General features: G+C 50.2%; 1 protein-coding gene across 5 annotated transcripts in view; it reads right to left on the bottom strand.

The window, feature by feature from the left end:
- Window positions 1–20,527, bottom strand: part of ino80 (INO80 complex ATPase subunit) — a 415,492-nt gene that overhangs the window by 295,348 nt on the left and 99,617 nt on the right. For all 5 annotated transcript variants that reach the window (XM_072486849.1, XM_072486876.1, XM_072486859.1 and 2 more), the window contains exons 8-10: window positions 16,034–16,087; window positions 15,302–15,505; window positions 2,350–2,545 (exon numbers count right to left, since the gene is read on the bottom strand). In XM_072486849.1, the coding sequence (XP_072342950.1) occupies window positions 2,350–2,545; window positions 15,302–15,505; window positions 16,034–16,087 (454 nt within the window). The remainder of the gene's footprint in view (window positions 1–2,349; window positions 2,546–15,301; window positions 15,506–16,033; window positions 16,088–20,527) is intronic.

Raw genomic sequence — 20,527 nt, 5'->3', positions numbered from 1 at the left:
GACAAAAAAAGGATGGAGGGGTACAGGTAAGGTAGAGTTGCCATAGTCCAAGATGACCAAAGGCTGCCTTCCCCTTTGAAGGGGAGAGTTGACTGGTGGTGATTTAACCTAATCACCACACCTCAGGCGAGGGGCAAGGTTGAGAAGGTGGGCCTTCGTGAATATGAGGGGCTGGTTTAGCACAGTGGGCTAAATAGCTGGCTTGCAGTGCAGAACAATGCCAGCAGCGCAGGTTCAATTCCCGTACTGACCTCCCCGAACAGGCGCCGGAATGTGGAGACTAGGGGCTTTTCACAGTAACTTCATTGAAGCCTACTTGTGACAACAAGTGATTATTATTATAACCTCAGCCGGTACGGGAATGGAACCCGCTCTGCTGGTCTTGCTCTGCATCACAAACCAGCAGGAACACTGGGCAATGGATCTTTCATTGCTTTTAAAATGGATTCTCCTTTCAAGTGCCAATGAGTGCTCTATTAATTTTTTTCCTGAGTGTTGAGGTACTGTCAGTAAAAGACTCACACTGGATCAGAGAAGGAGATAGGAGATGTAACACCGAATAGGTATTGGGAGCTCACTTGCCCTTCAATCACATGTATACTCTGAAACAGAAACTGTAGTCAAAGTATGTAATTCAGAATTTTTCCAGGAATTACCAGCTAATTTTGCCATAAATCCTTTGGTTGCAGTATTGTATCAGAACACACTTTAGCAAGGATCACCACACACGTCTCCAATCAAGAAGCTACTAATCATAGAACAAGGTGCATCAGGCACAGAATTGAACAGAATTTCTTACGCAACCGCATCTTTTTTCAAACAGTACGTGGAATTCTCTTCCCCAGAGAGCAGTGGAGGCTGGGTCATTGAATTTATTCAAGGCAGAGTTAGATGTGATTTCTGATAAACAAGGCAGTTATGTGGGGTGGGGGGAGGGGGGGGGGGGGGGGGGGGGGGCGGCAGGCAAGAAAGTGACATTCAAATCATAAGCAAATCAGCCATGATCTTATTGAATGGCAGAGCAGGCAAGGTGGTCCAAATGAGCTACTCCTGTTCCTAAGTTCTATGTTTCTATGATTTAAAGCTGTGGCTATATGAGTGAGATGTTATTTTAAAAAATATACTCTTGTTGTTTCCCCTTGTAGTTCCTTTGTTCCCGTCCCGCACACTTGGATTTTAATATGAATATGGTTTTATGGCACTGCACTCCCTCCAGCACATCACCAAAGAAGTTACCTTCATGTACACGTGTAAACCTGCTTTATTGTGTGCATTTTTGGCCTCCTTATCTGAGCAAGGATGTTCTTGCTTTAGAGGGAGTGCAGCAAAGGTTTACCAGACTGATTCCTGGGTTGGCGGGACTGACGTATGAGGTGCGAGTGAATTAATTAGGATTGTTTTTGCTGCAGTTTAGAAGAATGAGGGGGGGTGGAGGATCTCAGAAATCTGTAAAATTCTAACAGGACTAGACAGGGTAGATGCAGGAAGGATGTTCCCGATGGTGGGTGTGTCCCAGAATCAGGGGTCACAGTCTGAGGATACGGGGTAGACTATTTAGGAACAAGATGAGGAGAAACCTTTTCTTCCAGAAAGTGGTTGGCCTGTGGAATTTATTACCGCAGGAATTAAATGAGGCCAAAACATTGCATGTTTTCAAGAAGCAGTTAGATATAGCACTTCGGGCAAAAGGGATCAAAAGACTTGGGGGGGGGGGGGAAGTAGCATCAGGCTTTTGAGTTGGATGATCAGCCATGATCATAATGAATGATGCAGCAGCTTTGAAGAGCTGAATGGCCTCCTCCTGCTTCTATTTTCTATGTTTCTCTGTAGACAAAGAGTGGTCATAGATATGTTTTCCAGAGGCTCCCTGCACACTTGGATTTTAATAAGAATATGGTTTTGTTGGTACTGCATCCCCTCCAGCACACCAGCTCTCCAATGATGTTATCCTCATGCGTGTCCAGAAAATGAGTTTTCCAGAGGTGGTCACTGGATACTGAGCTCTGCCTAAAATGTGTTGGGATAAGGTGCTGTACTAGAGGCTCATTGAGAAAATTAAGGGAATGCAGTGACATAAACAAAGGGGTTAACTGAGACAGAAAGCAAAAAGTGGGGGGAAATTTATATTTTCAAGTTAAGATGACAAAACGAGGGTAAAGCAAGGTTCCATCTGCCCTCATAGGTGAATATAAAAGATCCCACAGCACCATTAGAAGGGAAGAAAGGGAGTTCTCAATGTTCTGGTCTATGTCCACACACAAAGGTCTGTGGTGGGGGTAGGGGATTGCAGGATCTCACTGAGTCACAAGCACACATTTTCACCTCTTCAGCACTATTGCACGTTCTTACCATAATCCTCCTGACTGACGTTAACCATCACTCCTCCTCCGATGTCAATCTGTCTGTACATCACACTGTCGTCCAGCTTCATCAAGATTTCCTCCTGCAGCGCATCATTCCCAGAAGCTCTCTTCCGGCTCATAAAATGTGCATACAGCTCAGTTTGTGTGATTAAGAAGTTCAATTTCCGCTGCTGCCTCTTTGCCTAGGGTCAATAAAAGCAGGTCTAAGAGTTGTCTGGTGGAGATGAGGAGGCATGGGGGAGAAGAGTGCATAGGCTGCTCAGAGTTGTAGCATCATATGAAAGGAGAAAGTTTTTGAACAACTTCACAGGTAGGCTGTATGTTTGATTCACCAAAATGTGGACTGCCTGTTTATCATGTAGATTTCTAGAAAGTGGGTGCAGGACACTTTGGGCAGTTATAAGCCATTATTTCCCAGAATTCTATTGATAGTTGTTGTGACAACTCTAGTTGTCAGGGACATAAAGGGTTTGGGAGATGTCCATTAACTGTATTGATACTCACATTAGGTTGATCCCAGGTTTGGAGGGATTTTCTCAAGGAGAGGGTTTGAGTAGGTTGGGGCCTGGACTCATTGGAGTTTAGAAGAATGAGGAGCAACCTAATTGAAACAGATAGGATTCTGAGCGGGCTTGACAGGGTAGATGCTGAGAGATTGTTTCTCCTTGTGGGAGAGTTTAGGACCAAAGGGCATTATCTCAGAGTAAGGGTGCCCATTTAGGACAGAGATGAGGAGGAGTTTCTTCTTTCAGGGGGTAGTAAATCTGTGGAATTTTTACCGCAGAGGGCTGTAGAGCCTGGGTCATTAAGTATCTTCACCACCGGGACTTCCGGTGGCAGCTATGAGGGAGTAAGTCGCGCATTTGGTGGCTCCCGCTCTGGTCGTGCTTTTGGACCTTTCCCCCTGATGTTTTTGCGTTTTTGAGCGCTGGTTTTGGAGGCAAAGTCAATCTGGCACTGGTTCCACACATTGGTGTATGGAACGAAGAATCCCAGGGGATCGAAAAGGGAGAAATAAGAAAACAAGCAAGGGTTGGCTGGAGGTTGCGGCAGAAGACACTATGGCTGACGTTCGGACCCCTGCTGTGACGGCCCAACCATCAACGGAGGAGTTGATGCAGGTCATTCAAGAGGGCTTCGCTAGGCAGAAACGGGACTGTCTTGATCCGATAAAGGAATCGATCGATTGGATGGAGCGCAGGCTGGATGCCCAGGATCGGACGATTCAGAAGCTGGAGAAAGCGTTGGCGGAGCAGGAGGAGCACCAAACGGTGGTTGAGCTGGAGGTGGGGATGCTGAAGGATCAGCAAAAAAGGCTGCAGGAGAAGGTAGAAGACCTGGAGAATAGAGCTCGCCGGCAGAACTTAAGAATTGTCGGTCTCCCAGAGGGGGCTGAGGGGGCTGATGCTGGCGCGTTTGTGGCGAGTATGTTTCAGAAGCTTCTGGGGGAGGGGGCTTTTCCCCGACCATTGGAGGTGGACAGGGCATACAGAGCGCTGGCGAGGAAGCCGCGGCCAGGGGGCCCCCCAAGGGCGATGGTGGTCCGGTTCCACAGGTTCCTGGACAAGGAGTGTGTTCTCCAGTGGGCCAAGCGTACGCGGAGCTGAAAATGGGACAACAGCATTTTGCGTGTTTACCAGGATCTGAGTGTGGAGGTGGCCAGAATGAGGGCAGGCTTTAACCAAGTTAAGGCAATCCTGTTCAAGCGGGTGAAATTTGGACTGTTATACCCGGCGCGTCTTTGGGTTACGCACAAGGACCAGCACCATTATTTTGAGTGCCCAAGGACGCGAAGGACTTGTGCTAAACTGAGAACTTTTTGTTTTAAGTTACAACTTTTTGAGTGATGTTTATATGTTTCTATTGTCATTTCTCTTCTGTATGTGAGTTTGGTTGAAGAAGGGGGAAGTAAAAGTTATTCGGCTTCTGTGGGTTTTTTGGTGGGGGTGGCTGGTGGGGCTTTTCACTTTGTATTACTTTAATTTGCACTATGTTTGTTGGTTCTATGTGTTTTTCTTTTTGGGGTTGTCTCGTATGTTAATTGGGCGATTGTTTGGGGTCGGTTTGATGAGGGAAGTGGCTTCGGTGGGTGGGTGGGTGGGGGGGGGGGGGGGGGAAGTGAGGGAACAATAGGTGGGACACTTCTTGGCGCCGGAGTCGAGGGCCACCAGGCTAGCCGGGTGAGCTAGTCTACGGAAGCAAAGTGGGGGGGGGGGGGGGGAGGAGAGTTACTCTGCTGACGAGGGAGGGACTTAGGTTTCGGGACAGACAGGAGGTCGGTGGTGGAGGCTGCCAGGAGGTGGGCCCTGCCAGGAGGTGGGGCCGATCGCGGCGAATGGGCGGGCCCAGGAAAAGGGATGGTTGATCGGCAGAGGGGGGGGGACACGGTGCTCCCCAACTAGACTGATCACCTGGAATGTTAGAGGGTTGAACGGGCCGGTCAAGAGGGCACGTGTGTTCGTGCATTTGAGGGCTCTGAAGGCGGACGTGGTAATGTTGTAGGAGGCACACCTGAAAGTGGCGGATCAAGTCAGGCTAAGGAAGAGTTGGGTCAGTCAGGTCTTTCATTCGGGGCTGGACACCAAGACTAAAGGGGTTGCGATTTTGATCAACAAGCGGGTGCAATTTCAGGTGGGCAGTATAGTCTCGGACGGGGGGGAAGGATCGTTATGTCATGGTTAGCGGTAAGCTGGAGGAGAGGAAGGTAGTCTTGGTTAATTTGTACGTGCCAAACTGGGATGACGTGGAATTTATAAAGAGGTTGCTGGGGAAGATACCTGGCCTGGACTCGCACAAGCTGGTTATGGGAAGGGATTTTAATACAGTCATCGATCCTGGCCTGGACCGGTCGTGTTCAAAAACGGGGGGGGGGGGTTGAGTAGGGATTTACTGGCGGGGGTGGTGGACACGGGGTATACAGCCATCACTATTTCGGATCATGCCCCACACTGGGTGGAACTGCAGGCTAGTGAGGAGAACTTCCAGCATCCGCATTTGAGGTTAGAGGTGGGGTTGTTGGCAGACGAGGCTGTGTGCGAGAGGCTGAGGAAGTGCATGCAGAATTACCTGCAGGTTAATGACACGGGGAAGTCTCAGCAGCGGTGGTCTGGGAGGCGCTGAAGGCAGTGGTGAGAGGGGAGCTGATTTCGATCCGGGCTCATAGGGACAGGACGTATAGGGCAGAAACGGACCGACTGGTTAAGGAGATCTTACAGATAAGACAGGAGGTATGCGGTGACCCCGGGGGTGGAGCTCTTAAGGGAACGTCTGAGTTTGGGGTGTTGTCCACAGGTAAGGCAGTGGAGCAGCTTAAAAAGGCGAGGGGTGCGCTTTACGAACTTGGGGAGAAGGCCAGCAGAATGCTTGCACAGCAGCTGAGAAAGAGGGAGGCGGCCAGGGAAATAGAGAGGGTGGTTGATGGAGATGGGAACTTGGTAGGGGAGTCGGCAGGGCTAAACAGGGCGTTCAAGGACTTTTACAGTAGGCTCTATTGCTCGGAACCTCCCACAGGGCCGGAGGGGATGAGATGCTTTTTGGATGGATTGACCTTCCCAAGGGTGGTTCGGGAGCTGGTAGATGGGGCGGGGGCCCCCGATTAGGGCCGAAGAAATAGTCAAGGGCTTGAAGGCAATGCAGTCGGGTAAAGCCCAGGGGCCGGATAGGTACCCGGTGGAGTTCTATAAAAAGTTCTCGGGGATTTTAGGGCCGTTGCTGGTCAAGGTTTTTAATGAGGCAAGGGATGGATGGGTACTGCCCCCGACGATGTCGCAGGCCACTATTTCGTTGATATTGAAGCGGGACAAGAACGCAGAGGGGGGTGGAACATAGAGTCTCGTTGTACGCCGACGACCTGCTCTTGTACATATCGGATCCAGGAGCAGGGATGGGCGAAAGTATGGTGATTTTGGGGGGATTTGGCCCGTTTTCGGGGTATAAACTGAATATGACAAAGAGTGAGATGTTTGTAGTCCAGGCGAGGGGTCAGGGAGGTCGGCTGAGAGAGCTGCCGTTTAGGTTAGTAGGGGACAGTTTCAGGTACTTAGGGATAAAGTGGCGCGCGACTGGGGCCGGTTACACAAGTTGAACTTGTGCCGGTTGGTTGAACAGATGAGGGGCGAGTTTCGGAGATGGGATGCGCTTCCGCTATCATTAGCTGGGAGAGTGCAGACGGTGAAAATGACGGTCTTACCAAGATTTCTGTTCGTATTTCAGTGTCTCCCAATTTTCATCCCGCGTTCCTTTATTAGTAGGGTTAATAAAATCATTCTGGGCTTTGTGTGGGCGGGTAGGTCCCCGCGAGTGAAGAAGGTGATGCTCGCGCTGCTGAATTTTAGTAATTATTACTGGGCGGCTAACATAGACATGATAAGGAAGTGGGTGGTGGGGCAGGGTCGGTTTGGGAACGGATGGAGGCAGCTTCGTGTAGGGGCACCAGTCTGGGGGTGTTGATAACGGCACCTCTGCCGTTCCCGCTGGCGAGGTATTCCACCAGCCCCTGAGAATCTGGGGTCAGTGGAGGAGGTACGCTGGAGCAGTGGGAGCATTGGTCTGGTCCCCAATATGTTGTGACAATCACCGGTTTGCACCGGGGAACTTGGATGGGGGGTTCCGAGTATGGCGAAGGGCAGGAATTGAGAAGATGGGGGACTTATTTTTAGAGGGGAGCTTCCCTAGCTTGAGGGCGCTGGAGGAGAAGTTTGGGTTGGCAAGGGGGAACGAATTTAGACTTTCTGCGTAGGCAGGTATCATGCTTACCAGAAAGAGGCTGATGTTCTGGCCTTTGCTTCCCTGGTAGCCCGGAGACGGATACTGCTAACTTGGAGGGACTCAAAGCCCCCGAAGTCGGAGACCTGGTTAACTGACATGGCGAGCTTTCTCGGCCTAGAGAAGATTCAGTTCACCTTGAGAGGGTCACTGTTAGGGTTCGACTAGAGGTGGCAACCATTCATCGACTTCTTTGCGGAGAACTAATCGTCAGCAGGGGGAGGGCGGGGTTAGGGTAGCGTAGAATAGGGGGTCAATTAGGCGGGTCTTGGCGGGATGAGAATCGGTGATTGCACTATGTCTATTGTTCTTTGTACATTGTTTTTATACTGTTGCTGTTTGTCATGCCAAAAATACCTCATTAAAATTGTTTATTAAAACAAAAGTATGTTCACCACCAAGATACGGATTTTTAACTGGTACGGGAATTAAGAGTTATGGGGATACGGTACAAATGAGGATTATCATTTCAGATCAGTCATGAACTCATTGAATGGCAGAGCAGACTTGATGGGCTGAATGGCCTACTTCTGCTCCTGCGTCTTATGGTCTGTTAACCCCAAAACCCTGGAGTGTTCCTTGTAGCTCTTCAAACTTCTTTCACACTGTTGTCACCCATAACTTCAGGTCTTTCTTCAACTGTAGCCTTGAACTCCACCCCGGAGTGGAGATGTGTTTCTCAACTCCATGATACTTTGCTCAAACTGCAGAGATAGGTCATGAAGACCATTCCCCCTCAGTCTGCCGCCTACTGATTTGTTTCAAATACCTCAGCCTGTGCAGTTACATGATATTCAACTTTACAAGTGATTCCCTTCAAACTGCTGTGAAAGGTGGCCAGTAAAACTGAGCCTTATGGAATTCCAATCGTGACCAGGGCCCATCCCGCTCCAATCCCAACAATGATGCAGGAGCTTTCCATTTGTTGCCTGCCCTGCTGATATCTGCCCTATAATCCCATACAAGCTAATTTCTTTTCACAATGTTGCACTTTACATCAAATTGCCATTGTCCAATAGAATTCTTCAAATTAGCTATACTATCACATCAGTGAGGTAGGGCATCCACAGAACTCTTTAGGCAATCATAAATCATATCCCCATATAATGCCCAACAGTAACATCCTTGCATTGCACTCCAATTGTCAGGTTTATAATTCCCAGGGTCTGAATTTTTCACTGAAATAATGGGAACAAATAAACCCTTCCTCACTCCATTTAGAGCACTGAAAAATTGGAGCTGCTAAATAGAGTAGTGGCCCACATACAACCTCTCTTTGTGCTTAAGCATTCTTGGGCAAACAGAATTACTTGTACGAATCTCAGGTCAGATCAGGTCTAGAGTACTATATTCATTCTTGTTCACCACACCTCAGGAAGATTTTATCGGCCTTGGAACTGTTGCGCAGATTCACTACAACAATACCAATGCTTAAAGGATTATATTATGGGGACATGATGTGGAGTTGCTGGCGTTGGACTGGGGTGAGCACAGTAAGAAGTCTTACAACACCAGGTTCAAGTCCAACAGGTTTGTTTCAAATCACTAGCTTTCGGAGCTTAGCTCCTGCCTCATTCACCCGAGGAAGGAGCAATGCTCCGATAGCTAGTGATTTGAAACAAACCTGTTGTACTTTAACCTGGTGTTGTTTTATGGGGACAGGTCACATAGACTAGGTTTCGCATTTGATAAGGTAGAACTATTTACTCTGGTGGGGAGAGTTCAGAGCAAGGGCACAAAACCTTGAAATTAAAGCTAGGCAGTGCTGGCGTGACATCAGGAAGCACTTTGTGGACTTCCGGGTGCGGCGATGACCAGCTAAGTCGCACGTTTCGGCAGCTCCCGGTGGAACGGACTTTTGGGCTCTTGATAGGAGCCCCAACGGCAATTTTAACGGCAAAAAACACTGTGCTGTAATCCAGAAGGGAATCCCCCCTGGACACGGATGGAAAAAAGAGAGGAAGGTGGCCGGATTGCAGTGGATCCTCTACAGCAGCGGCCAGGAAGGCAGGCACAAAGCAAGATGGCGTCGGAAGGAGGCAGTTTAATATGGGGCCCTCACCAACAAGAGTTCCTGCGGCGTTGCGTGGAAGAACTCAAAAAGGAGATGAAGAAGGAGCTGTTGGCCCCGATATTACAAGCGATTGAGGGGCTAAAGGAGGAGCAAAAGACCCAGGAACAGGAGCTTCGGGTCGTGAAGGCAAAGGCTGCTGAGAATGAGGACGACATAGAGGGCCTGGTGGTGAAAACGGAGATGCACGAGGCACAACACAAAAGGTGTGTGGAAAGGCTGGAGGTGCTGGAGAATAATGCGAGGAGGAAGAATTTAAGGAGTCTTGGTCTTCCCGAAGGTGTAGAAGGGGCGGACGTCGGGGCATATGTGAGCACGATGCTGCACTCGTTAATGGGATCGGAGGCCCCGACGAGTCCGCTGGAGGTGGAGGGAGCCTATCGAGTTATGGCGCAAAGACCGAGGGCTGGAGAAATTCCTCGAGCCATAGTGGTGAGATTTCTCCGATATAAGGACAGAGAGATGGTCCTCAGATGGGCAAAGAAAACTCGGAGCAGTAGGTGGGAGAACGCGGTGATCCGCGTATATCAAGATTGGAGTGCGGAGGTGGCGAGAAGGAGGGCAAGCTTTAATCAGGCCAAGGCGGTGCTGCACAAACGGAAGATTAAATTTGGAATGCTGCAACCGGCAAGACTGTGGGTCACACATCAAGGGAAACACCACTACTTCGAAACGGCAGATGAGGCGTGGACATTTATTGTCGAGGAGAAACTGGAGTGAGCGGGCCATAAAAAGAACGTTTGGGACAAAGTGGAGGGGTGAATATGTGGGATGAAGGGGGGGAAAAGAGGGAAGAGACGACTTCCCAAGTTGTTAATCCTGCGACCCTGTAACTTTTCTCTCTTCCCCATGTCGTGGGGGAGGGAGGATGAGGAGCTGAGGGCGCCGGCCATTGGGGGCGGGGCCAAATGGGAAGCGCGGGCTTTGTTCCTGCACCATGGTAATCACGACGGGAACAGGGAAGCAGGAAGGAGGGGGCCTTGCACAGTGTGAGCCGAGGTCACGGGGGGAAGCCGAGGTCGGCCAGAGTTTGCTGACTTCTGGGAGGAACATGGGGGGTGCAATTACGCTAGTTTGAGATCTAGCGGGGGGGGGGGGGTTAACTGGGTTGCTGCTGCTGGGGAGAAGGGGGAGCTGGTATGGGGGGGGGGGGTGCCGCTTGGGGGAGATACGGCTACATGGGAACCGGGTGAGGAGCTGGATCGGAAAAGGAGATGGCTAGTCGTCAAGGGGAGGGGTAAAGAGCCCCCCAACCCGGTTGATCACGTGGAATGCTGAATGGGCCGATTAAGAGGGCACGGGTACTCGCACACCTAAAGAAACTTAAGGCAGATGTGGTTATGCTTCAGGAGACGCATCTGAAGCTGATAGACCAGGTCAGACTACGCAAAGGATGGGTGGGGCAGGTGTTTCATTCGGGGCTAGACGCAAAAAACAGGGGGGTGGCCATACTAGTGGGGAAGCGGGTAAAGTTTGAGGTAAAGACTATAGTGGCGGATAGTGGGGGCAGATACATGATGGTGAGTGGTAAATTGCAAGGGGAGGCGGTGGTATTAGTGAACGTGTATGCCCCGAACTGGGATGATGCCAACTTTATGAGGCGTATGCTAGGACGAATCCCGGACCTAGAAGTGGGGAAGTTGATAATGGGTGGAGATTTTAATACGGTGCTGGACCCAGGGCTGGACAGATCGAGGTCCAGGACCGGAAGGAGGCCGGCTGCAGCTAGGGTGCTTAAGGACTTTATGGAGCAGATGGGAGGAGTAGACCCCTGGAGATTTAGTAGACCTAGGAGTAAGGAGTTTTCGTTTTTCTCCTACGTCCACAAAGTTTATTCACGGATAGACTTTTTTGTTCTGGGAAGGGCACTGATCCCAAAGGTGACGGGGACGGAGTACACGGCTATAGCCATTTCGGATCATGCTCCACATTGGGTGGACCTGGAGATAGGGGAAGAAAAACAACAGCGTCCACCCTGGAGAATGGACATGGGATTATTGACAGATGAGGGGGTGTATTGAAAGGTACTTGGAACTCAATGATAATGGGGAGGTACAGGTGGGCGTGGTCTGGGAGGCGCTGAAGGCAGTGGTTAGAGGGGAGCTGATATCTATTAGGGCACATAAAGGAAAGCAGGAGGGTAGGGAAAGGGAGCGGTTGTTGAAAGAACTTCTGAGGGTGGACAGACAATATGCGGAGGCACCGGAGGAGGGACTGTACAGGGAAAGGCAAAGGCTACATGTAGAATTTGACTTGTTGACTACGGGTAATGCAGAGGCACAATGGAGGAAGGCACAAGGTGTACAGTACGAATATGGGGAGAAGGCGAGCAGGTTGCTGGCCCACCAACTGAGGAAAAGGGGAGCAGCGAGGGAGATAGGGGGGGGTGAGAGATGAGGAGGGAGAGATGGAGCAGGGAGCGGAGAGAGTGAATGGAGTATTCAAGGCATTTTACGAAACATTATATGAAGTTCAGCCCCCGGATGGGAAGGAGAGAATGATGTGCTTTCTGGATCAGCTGGAATTTCCCAAGGTGGAGGAGCAGGAGAGGGTGGGACTGGGAGCACAGATTGAGACGGAGGAGGTGGTGAAAGGGATTGGGAGTATGCAGGCGGGGAAGGCCCCGGGACCAGACGGATTCCCAGTTGAATTCTATAGGAAATATATGGACTTGCTGGCCCCGCTACTGATGAGGACCTTTAATGAGGCGAGGGAAAGGGGGCAGTTGCCCCCGACTATGTCAGAGGCAACGATATCGCTCCTCCTAAAGAAGGAAAAAGACCCGCTGCAATGCGGGTCCTACAGGCCCATTTCCCTCCTGAATGTGGACGCTAAGATTCTGGCCAAGGTAATGGCAATGAGGATAGAGGATTGTGTCCCGGGGGTGGTTCATGAGGACCAAACTGGGTTTGTGAAGGGGAGACAGCTGAATACAAATATACGGAGGCTGCTAGGGGTAATGATGATGCCCCCACCAGAGGGGGAAGCGGAGTTAGTGGTGGCGATGGATGCCGAGAAAGCATTCGATAGAGTGGAGTGGGATTATTTGTGGGAGGTGCTGAGGAGATTTGGTTTTGGGGATGGGTATATCAGGTGGGTACAGTTGCTGTATAGGGCCCCGATGGCGAGTGTGGTCACGAATGGACGGGGGTCTGACTATTTTCGGCTCCATAGAGGGACGAGGCAGGGATGTCCTCTGTCCCCGTTATTGTTTGCACTGGCGATTGAACCCCTGGCCATAGTATTGAGGGGTTCCAGGAAGTGGAGGGGAGTACTCAGGGGGGGAGAAGAACACCGGGTATCTCTGTATGCGGGTGATTTGTTGCTATATGTGGCGGACCCGGCGGAGGGGAAGCCAGAGATAATGCGGATACTTGGGGAGTTTGGGGATTTTTCAGGGTACAAACTGAACATGGGGAAAAGTGAGTTGTTTGTGATCATCCAGGGGAGCAGAGCAGGGAGATAGAGGATTTACCGTTGAGGAAGGTAACAAGGGACTTCTGGTACTTGGGGATCCAGATAGCCAAGAATTGAGGTACATTACACAGGCTTAACTTAACGCGGTTGGTGGAACAGATGGAGGAGGACTTTAAGAGATGGGACACGGTGTCCCTGTCATTGGCAGGTAGGGTGCAGGCGGTTAAAATGGTGGTCCTCCCGAGATTCCTTTTTGTGTTTCAGTGCCTCCCGGTGGTGATCACGAAGGCTTATTTCAAAAGAATCGAGAAGAGTATTATGGAGTTTTGTGTGGGCTGGGAAGACCCCGAGAGTGAGGAGGGGATTCTTGCAGCGTAGTAGGGACAGGGGGGGGCTGGCATTACCGAGCCTAAGTGAGTACTACTGGGCCGCCAATGTTTCAATGGTGTGTAAGTGGATGGGAGAGGGGAAGGACGGGAGCTTCGGTGCGGTCCCCGATAAGAAACAATCATAGGTTCATTCCGGGGAGAATGGATGGGGGATTTGGAGCATGGCAAAGAGCTGGGGTAGTACAACTGAGAGATCTGTTCGTAGATGGGAAGTTTGCGAGTCTGGGAGCACTGACGGAAAAATATGGGTTGCCCCAAGGGAATGCATTTAGGTACATGCAATTGAGGGCTTTCGCGAGGCAACAGGTGAGGGAATTCCCGCAGCTCCCGACGCAGGAGGTGCAGGATAGATTGATCTCAAGAGACATGGGTGGGGGATGGTAAGGTGTCGGACATATACAGGGAAATGAGGAACGAGGGGGAGATCATGGTGGATGAGCTGAAAGGGAAGTGGGAAGGGGAGCTGGGGGAGGAGATTGAGGAGGGGCTGTGGGCTGATGCCCTACGTAGGGTAAACTCATCGTCCTCGTGTGCCAGGCTTATACAATTTAAGGTGTTACACAGGGCGCATATGACTGGAGCACGGCTCAGTAAATTTTTGGGGGTAGAGGATAGGTATGCGAGATGCTCGAGAGGCCCAGCGAATCACACCCACATGTTCTGGTCATGCCCGGCACTACAGGGGTTCTGGGTGTGGGTGGCAAAGGTGCTTTCGAAGGTGGTGGGGGTCCGGGTCGAACCAAGCTGGGGGTTGGCTATATTTGGGGCTGCAGAAGAGCCGGGAGTGCAGGAGGCGAGATAGGCTGACGTGTTGTCCTTTGCGTCCCTAGTAGCCCGGCGCAGGATATTGTTAATGTGGAAGGAAGCCAAACCCCCGGGTGTGGAGACCTGGATAAACGACATGGCAGGGTTTATAAAGTTAGAACGGATTAAGTTCGTGTTAAGGGGTTCGGCTCAGGGGTTCACCAGGCGGTGGCAACCGTTCGTCGATTACCTCACAGAAAGATAGAGGGAATGGAAAAGAAGTAGACAACAGCAGCAACCCAGGGGGGAGGGGGGGGGGGAGGAATCGAACGGACTCTCAGAGATGTTATTGTATATGTATAATATGTATAGGTAGTTGTTAGTTGTTATAGGTAATTGTATATTGGATTGTATTTTTGGAGAGTATTTATTTTGGACAAGGCAGTTGCCATTCAGTTTTGTTTTTGTTTATATATTATTTATTTATTTGTTTAAAACTGGCCACTGTTATTTATATTGCTTTATTGTTGTGTAAAAGAAACACTACGTACTGTTATGTTTGGCCAAAAATCTTGAATAAAATATTTTTTTTTTTTAAAAAGGAAGCACTTTGTGCAGAGTAATGGAAATCTGGGATCCTCACCAAAAAGCCGTTTAGGCTGGAAGTCAATTGAAAAATTTGAAAACAATTAATAGATTTTTAAGTAGCCACATGTAAGTACAGAACTTGAGTTTTACTGAAAAAAAAGAGACATGCATTCCAAGCTGAGCTTTGGGTCTTGCTTTCATCAAGACAGATGCAAGAATGCCAAATTTCAAAGGAAGCAACAATTTATACAGAAAAGGGGAGTGCTGATTGGTTGCTAAGTCAGCTCTGATTGGTTGAGATGTTATCATGAAAAATTACCAATGAGTCATTGTTCATGTGCTTTCATTCATTCAAAAAAGGTGCAATATTTGGACATATTCCTTTTGCCTGGGGAGGACCGATTCCAGCTTATGGATATATGTAGCTACTATCAAAGGTAAATAAGCTAAACAGAGGCCGGCTGGTAATCTGAAATTGGTTGTTAGTGTAATTCTTAGCACAGTCGGGATTGCTTAGCAAATGCTGTCCAATCAATTTTTGTTCGGCAAAGATTATAAGGGATCCGGAACAAGGAAGGAAATTTAGAGTTAATATACAGATCAGCCAGGATTTAAATAAGCAGTGGAACTGGGCCAAGGAACTTCATGATTAGCTTTGTTTCAATGTCCCCATTATAAACACCGCAAGAGACCATCACTCAACTTTAAAAGCTCAAGGGATTACAAACCAGGTTTGTGCAAGCTGTCCTCAATTTAACTCTTTAGGTGTTGGTTTCATATGAAAGGAGATTCAGGCTACTTGTTCTTGGCTTTGGAGTCTGAATGGTTAAACGGATAGTCATTGATAGTTCTCCAATCTGATTGGCCAGAGACTGTACAAGTGATGGCGCTCCTTTTTTGCCCTTCTAACAATGCTCTATTAACTGAAATGGTGGAAAAGACCTAATGAACAAGACCCCTCTAACCTCACGCATCTCTTCATCAAGTTTCCGCTGTTCCAGAGCCTCTTTCTCGGCCCGTTTCCGATGCTCCTTCTCCACTTTATCATACTTTTTCCAGTACAACAGCATTTCTTTGGTTAGCCTTCGGGCTCGAGGTAGCGTCTCTTTACAGTTTTTCTGTGCCTGAATGGCAGCCCTCCGCACCTCTCGCATACACTGGTGAGCCAGCTGGGGGACAAATTACAATACAAGATGTGTGTATCAATATCCTCAATCATTCAAGTTTCAGCACTGGATAGTACGCCAGTGCCTGCTATGTACAAGCACTATGGACCGATAAAACTTCCAGTCACTCAACTTAATCCACAGAAGATTCAACCCTCACAATGCATATGCTTTACAATGCTTCCCATTTCAAACTAACGAGACAATCTCTAGCAATTAATCTTTGATATCTCAAAGTCATTTTCTGGCACAGGACATAAATCAAACAGTTATCAGAATTTTGCTCCAATTCTTCTGCTTCCACTGAAATGAAAGCATTGCTCCCATTGACAAAGTTAATCTTTTCAGTAAATTGAAACAGATCGGAACCTATTATCTCCCCAAATCAACTCCCTGGTCCAAACATGAGCACAGGACCCTGTCCTATGAGCAGGATGCAACTGCACCCACACCCCCATCCCAGACACCCAATGTGTGCACAATCCATTTCACTTCTACAATTTTCCATATTTCACTGCAAGTCTGACCTACCTTCTTGGTGTTGGTGAGGATCAGGTTGTGCGCAGAGGACTTCTGTTTGTAGACCTTCAAAAAAAAAAGTACAAGTGGTGACATAATCAGTCATTCCTCAGCACAAAACTCAAACACAGGAAAACCATTGCAGCTAACCTCACGGAACTGGACAGTAGACAGACCAAAAATCCCCAAGTGTGAGCCTGCCCTTCCCTCAGAGCAGACTTCCCCAGTTTATAATTTCTTCCATCCTGTGCATTCCCATTTGCTATTCTACAAGGAATATTCAAGAACCTATAGGAATGTAGGAAACTGTACTTTGCGACATTCTCATGATTTCCATATAAGCTATCAAGTTTTCTTTTTAATCCAAGTTGGAGCTCCTTAGCCCCAACTCCATGGCCAGACTTCTTTCTCACCTTTCACCTGTGTAGTTTTGTTTTATTTCTCCAATTCCCACCCTGCGATTGTGAAAGCACCGACTCTTGCCACAATTCAATTCCAGAGCCATTCGTCTGTAGTTGGCCTATTTTTAAAAAAATTTAGAGTACCCAATTCTTTTTTTCCAATTAAGGGCCAATTTAGCATGGCCAATCCACCTAACCAGCACATCTTTGGATTGTGGGGGGTGAGCGCCGTGCAGACACGAGAATGTGCAAACTCAACACAAACAGTGACCCGGAGCCGGGATCAAACCTCAGCACCGTAGGCAGCAGTGCCAACCAATGCACCACTTTGCCGCCCGCAGTTGGCCTATTTGACTATAGGAATCATGGCAGAGATTTCCGGTTGCGGCGATGCACTGCTAAGCCGCACGTTTCGGCAGCTCCCGTTCTAACGGACCTTTGGGCTCTTTTCGGGAGCCCCAACGGAAATTTTTTCAGACCAAACTCAGTGTGGGGTGACGAAGGAAGATGTACCCCCGGGTGTGTATGGAAAGGATCGGTGGTAGTGGCCAGATTGCGAAGGATCCTTTGGAGCAGCGGCAGAGAAGAGAAGAAGCAAGATGGCGGCGGATGGAGCCCAGACGACATGGGGCCCGGACCAGCAGGAATACCTCCGACGGTGTGTGGAGGAATTAAAGAAGGAGGTGCTGGCGCCGATGTTATTGGTAATCGAAGGGCTAAAAGAAACACAAAAGTCCCAGGCGATAGAGCTCCGTGGGGTGAAGGCAAAGGCATCCGAAAACGAGGATGAGATACAGGGCCTAGCGGTAAAAATGTAGACGCACGAGGCGCTACATAAGAGGTGTAGCGAAAGGCTCGAAATCCTGGAGAACAGCTCGAGGAGAAAGAACCTCCGGATTCTGGGTCTCCCCGAAGGAGTGGAGGGAGCTGACGTTGGGGCTTATGTGAGCACGATGCTCCATACTCTAATGGGAGCTGAGGCCCCCTCGGGCCCCCTGGAGGTGGAAGGGGCTCACCAGGTCCTTGTGAGGAGACCAAAGGCTGGAGAACCACAAAGGGCGATAGTGGTGAGATTTCACCGCTTCACTGACAAAGAGGCTGTTTTGAGCTGGGCCAAGAAGGTACGGAGTAGCAGGTGGGAGAATGCGGTGATACGAGTGTATCAGGACTGGAGCAAGGAGGTGGCGAGAAGGAGGGCGAGCTTCAATCGGGCCAAGGCGGTGCTTCACAAGAAGAAAATAAAGTTTGGGATGCTGCAGCCGACGCGATTGTGGGTCATGCACCAAGGCAAACATTACTACTTTGAAACGTCGGATGAGGCATGGACTTTCATCCAAGAAGAGAAACTGGACCAGAACTGAGGGACTGATGCTGGGGGGGAGACGACGAGGTCGATGCATAGAAATGTAAATTGGGGAATGGGAGGTTCACAGTATCGAGACGATAGATGGAGATTTTTTCTCCTCTTGACGGGGGGACACTGAGAAATGTGGGCGCCGGTGGAAAAAGGGACTGAGAGGGGGAATGGGGGAGCTGCGCCATAGGGGGCGGGACCGATCCAGGAAAGCGCGGGTTTTTTCCCGCGCTCGGGAGATGATGGCGGGAAGATAGGCGCAGGAAGGGACTTCCACGCACAGGGGGGTCAAGGAGAGAGCGGGGGAAGCCGGGGTCAGTTTGAGTCAGCTGACTTTCGGAAGCATCATGGGGGAGTAACCATGCTAGATGGGGATCTAGCCCGGGGGGGGAGAATCAGCTGGGTTGCTGCTGCTGGGAGCAGGCAAGAGAAGAGGTGGTCGGGACGGGAGGGCGCCGCCTGGGGGACGGGTGGGTGCACTGGACCCAGATGGGGGACTGGCCTAGAATAGGGGATGGCTAGTCGGCAGGGCCCCCCAATCCGGCTGATCACGTGGAATGTGAGGCGCCTAAATGGGCCGATTAAGAGGGCCCGAGTGTTTGCGCACTTAAAAAGACTGAAGGCAGGTGTGGTCATGCTTCAGGAGACGCATCTGAAGGTGGCGGATCAGGTTAGGTTAAGGAAGGGATGGGTGGGACAGGTGTTCCACTCAGGGTTGGACCCGAAAAATAGAGGGATGGCGATATTGGTGGGGAAACGGGTGTCGTTCGAGGCTAGGAATATAGTGGTGGACAACGGGGGTAGATATGTGATGGTGAGTGGTAGATTGCAGGGAAAGGAGGTTGTTCTGGTAAATGTATATGCCCCGAACTGGGATGACGCGGGATTTATGAAGCGGATGCTGGGACGTATCCCGGACCTGGAGGTGGGAAGCCTGGTAATGGGGGGTATTTCAATACTGTGCTGGATCCAGGGTTAGATCGGTCGAGATCCAGGACCGGAAGAAGGCCGGCAGCGGCCAAGGTGCTTAGGGGGTTCATGGAACAAATGGGGGGAGTGGATCCGTTGGAGATTTGCTTGGCCGTTGGCCAAAGAGTTCTCCTTTTTCTCCCATGTCCACAAGGTATACTCCCGAATAGACTTCTTCGTTTTGAGCAGGGCACTGATCTCGAAGGTGGCAGGAACGGAGTATTCGGCCATCGCCGTTTCAGACCATGCCCAGCACTGGGTGGATCTGGAATTAGGAGAGGAGAGGGAGCAGCACCCAGTCTGGCGACTGGATGTGGGATTATTGGCGGATGAGGGGGTCTGCAGAAGGGTGTGGGGATGTATTGAGAGGTACCTGGAGGCCAATGATGATGGTGAGATCCAGGTGGGGGTAGTATGGGAAGCGCTGAAGGCGGTGGTTAGGGGAGAGTTGATCTCCATTGGGCTTACAAGGAGAAAAAAGAGGGCAAAGAAAGGGAGAGATTAGTGGGGGAGATTTTGAGGGTGGATAAAAGATATGCGGAGGCCCCGGACGAAGGACTATATAGAGAGAGGCGAAGACTTCAGACGGAGTTTGACCTGCTGACCACAGGAAAGGCAGAGGCACAGTGAAGGAAGGCACAGGGGATGAGATACGAATATGGGGAAAAGGCGAGCCGGCTGCTGGCCCACCAGCTTCGCAAGAGGATAGCGGCGAGGGAAATTGGGGGAGTCAGGGATGAAACGGGAACTACGGAGCGGAGAGCAGGGAAGGTAAATGAGGTGTTGAAGACCTTTTATGAGAGGCTATATAGGTCCCAATCCCCGGAGGTAAAAGAGGGAATGCAACAGTTTCTGGACCAACTAAGGTTCCCGAGGGTGGAGGAGCAGGAGGTGGCAGGTCTGGGGGCGCCAATTGAGGTGGATGATGTGACTAAAGGGCTGGGGAACATGCAGGCAGGGAAGGCCCCGGGACCAGATGGGTTCCCGGTGGAATTTTACAGGAAATATGTGGACTTGTTGGCCCCGCTGCTGGCTAGAACTTTTAACGAGGCCAGGGAAGGGGGGACTCTACCCCCGACAATGTCGGAGGCGACGATATCATTAATCCTGAAGCGAGATAAAGATCCGCTGCAATGCGGGTCATATAGGCCTATCTCACTCCTGAATGTAGACGCCAAGCTGCTGGCAAAAGTGCTGCCGACGAGGATCGAGGATTGTGTCCCGGGGGTGGTGCATGAAGACCAGACAGGGTTTGTAAAGGGGAGACAACTGAATGTCAACGTGCGACGGCTGTTGGGGGTGATAATGATGCCCCCAGCGGAGGGGGAGGCAGAGATAGTGGTGGCGATGGATGCAGAGAAGGCATTCGATAGGGTAGAGTGGGGGTATCTATGGGAGGTGTTGAGGAGGTTTGGGTTCGGGGAGGGGTTTGTCAGTTGGGTCAAACTCCTATACGGGGCCCCAGTGGCAAGTGTAGTCACAAATCGGCAAAGATCGGAGTATTTTCGGTTACATAGGGGAACAAGGCAGCGGTGCCCCCTGTCCCCATTACTGTTCGCGTTGGCAATTGAACCACTGGCCATAGCGTTGAGTGACTCTAAGAAATGGAGGGGGGTGGTTAGAGGGGGAGAGAAACATTGAGTGTCACTCTACGCAGATGACCTACTGCTATATGTGGCGGATCCTGTAGAGGGGATGACAGAGGTTATGCAGATATTGAGGGAGTTTGGAGATTTTTCGGGATATAGGCTAAATATGGGGAAGAGTGAGCTTTTCGTAGTA

The sequence above is a fragment of the Scyliorhinus torazame genome, chromosome 2, assembly GCF_047496885.1.
Source record: "Scyliorhinus torazame isolate Kashiwa2021f chromosome 2, sScyTor2.1, whole genome shotgun sequence".
In the NCBI taxonomy this organism is placed as follows: Eukaryota; Metazoa; Chordata; class Chondrichthyes; order Carcharhiniformes; family Scyliorhinidae; genus Scyliorhinus; species Scyliorhinus torazame.
This window is presented reverse-complemented; position numbering and strand designations above follow the sequence as displayed.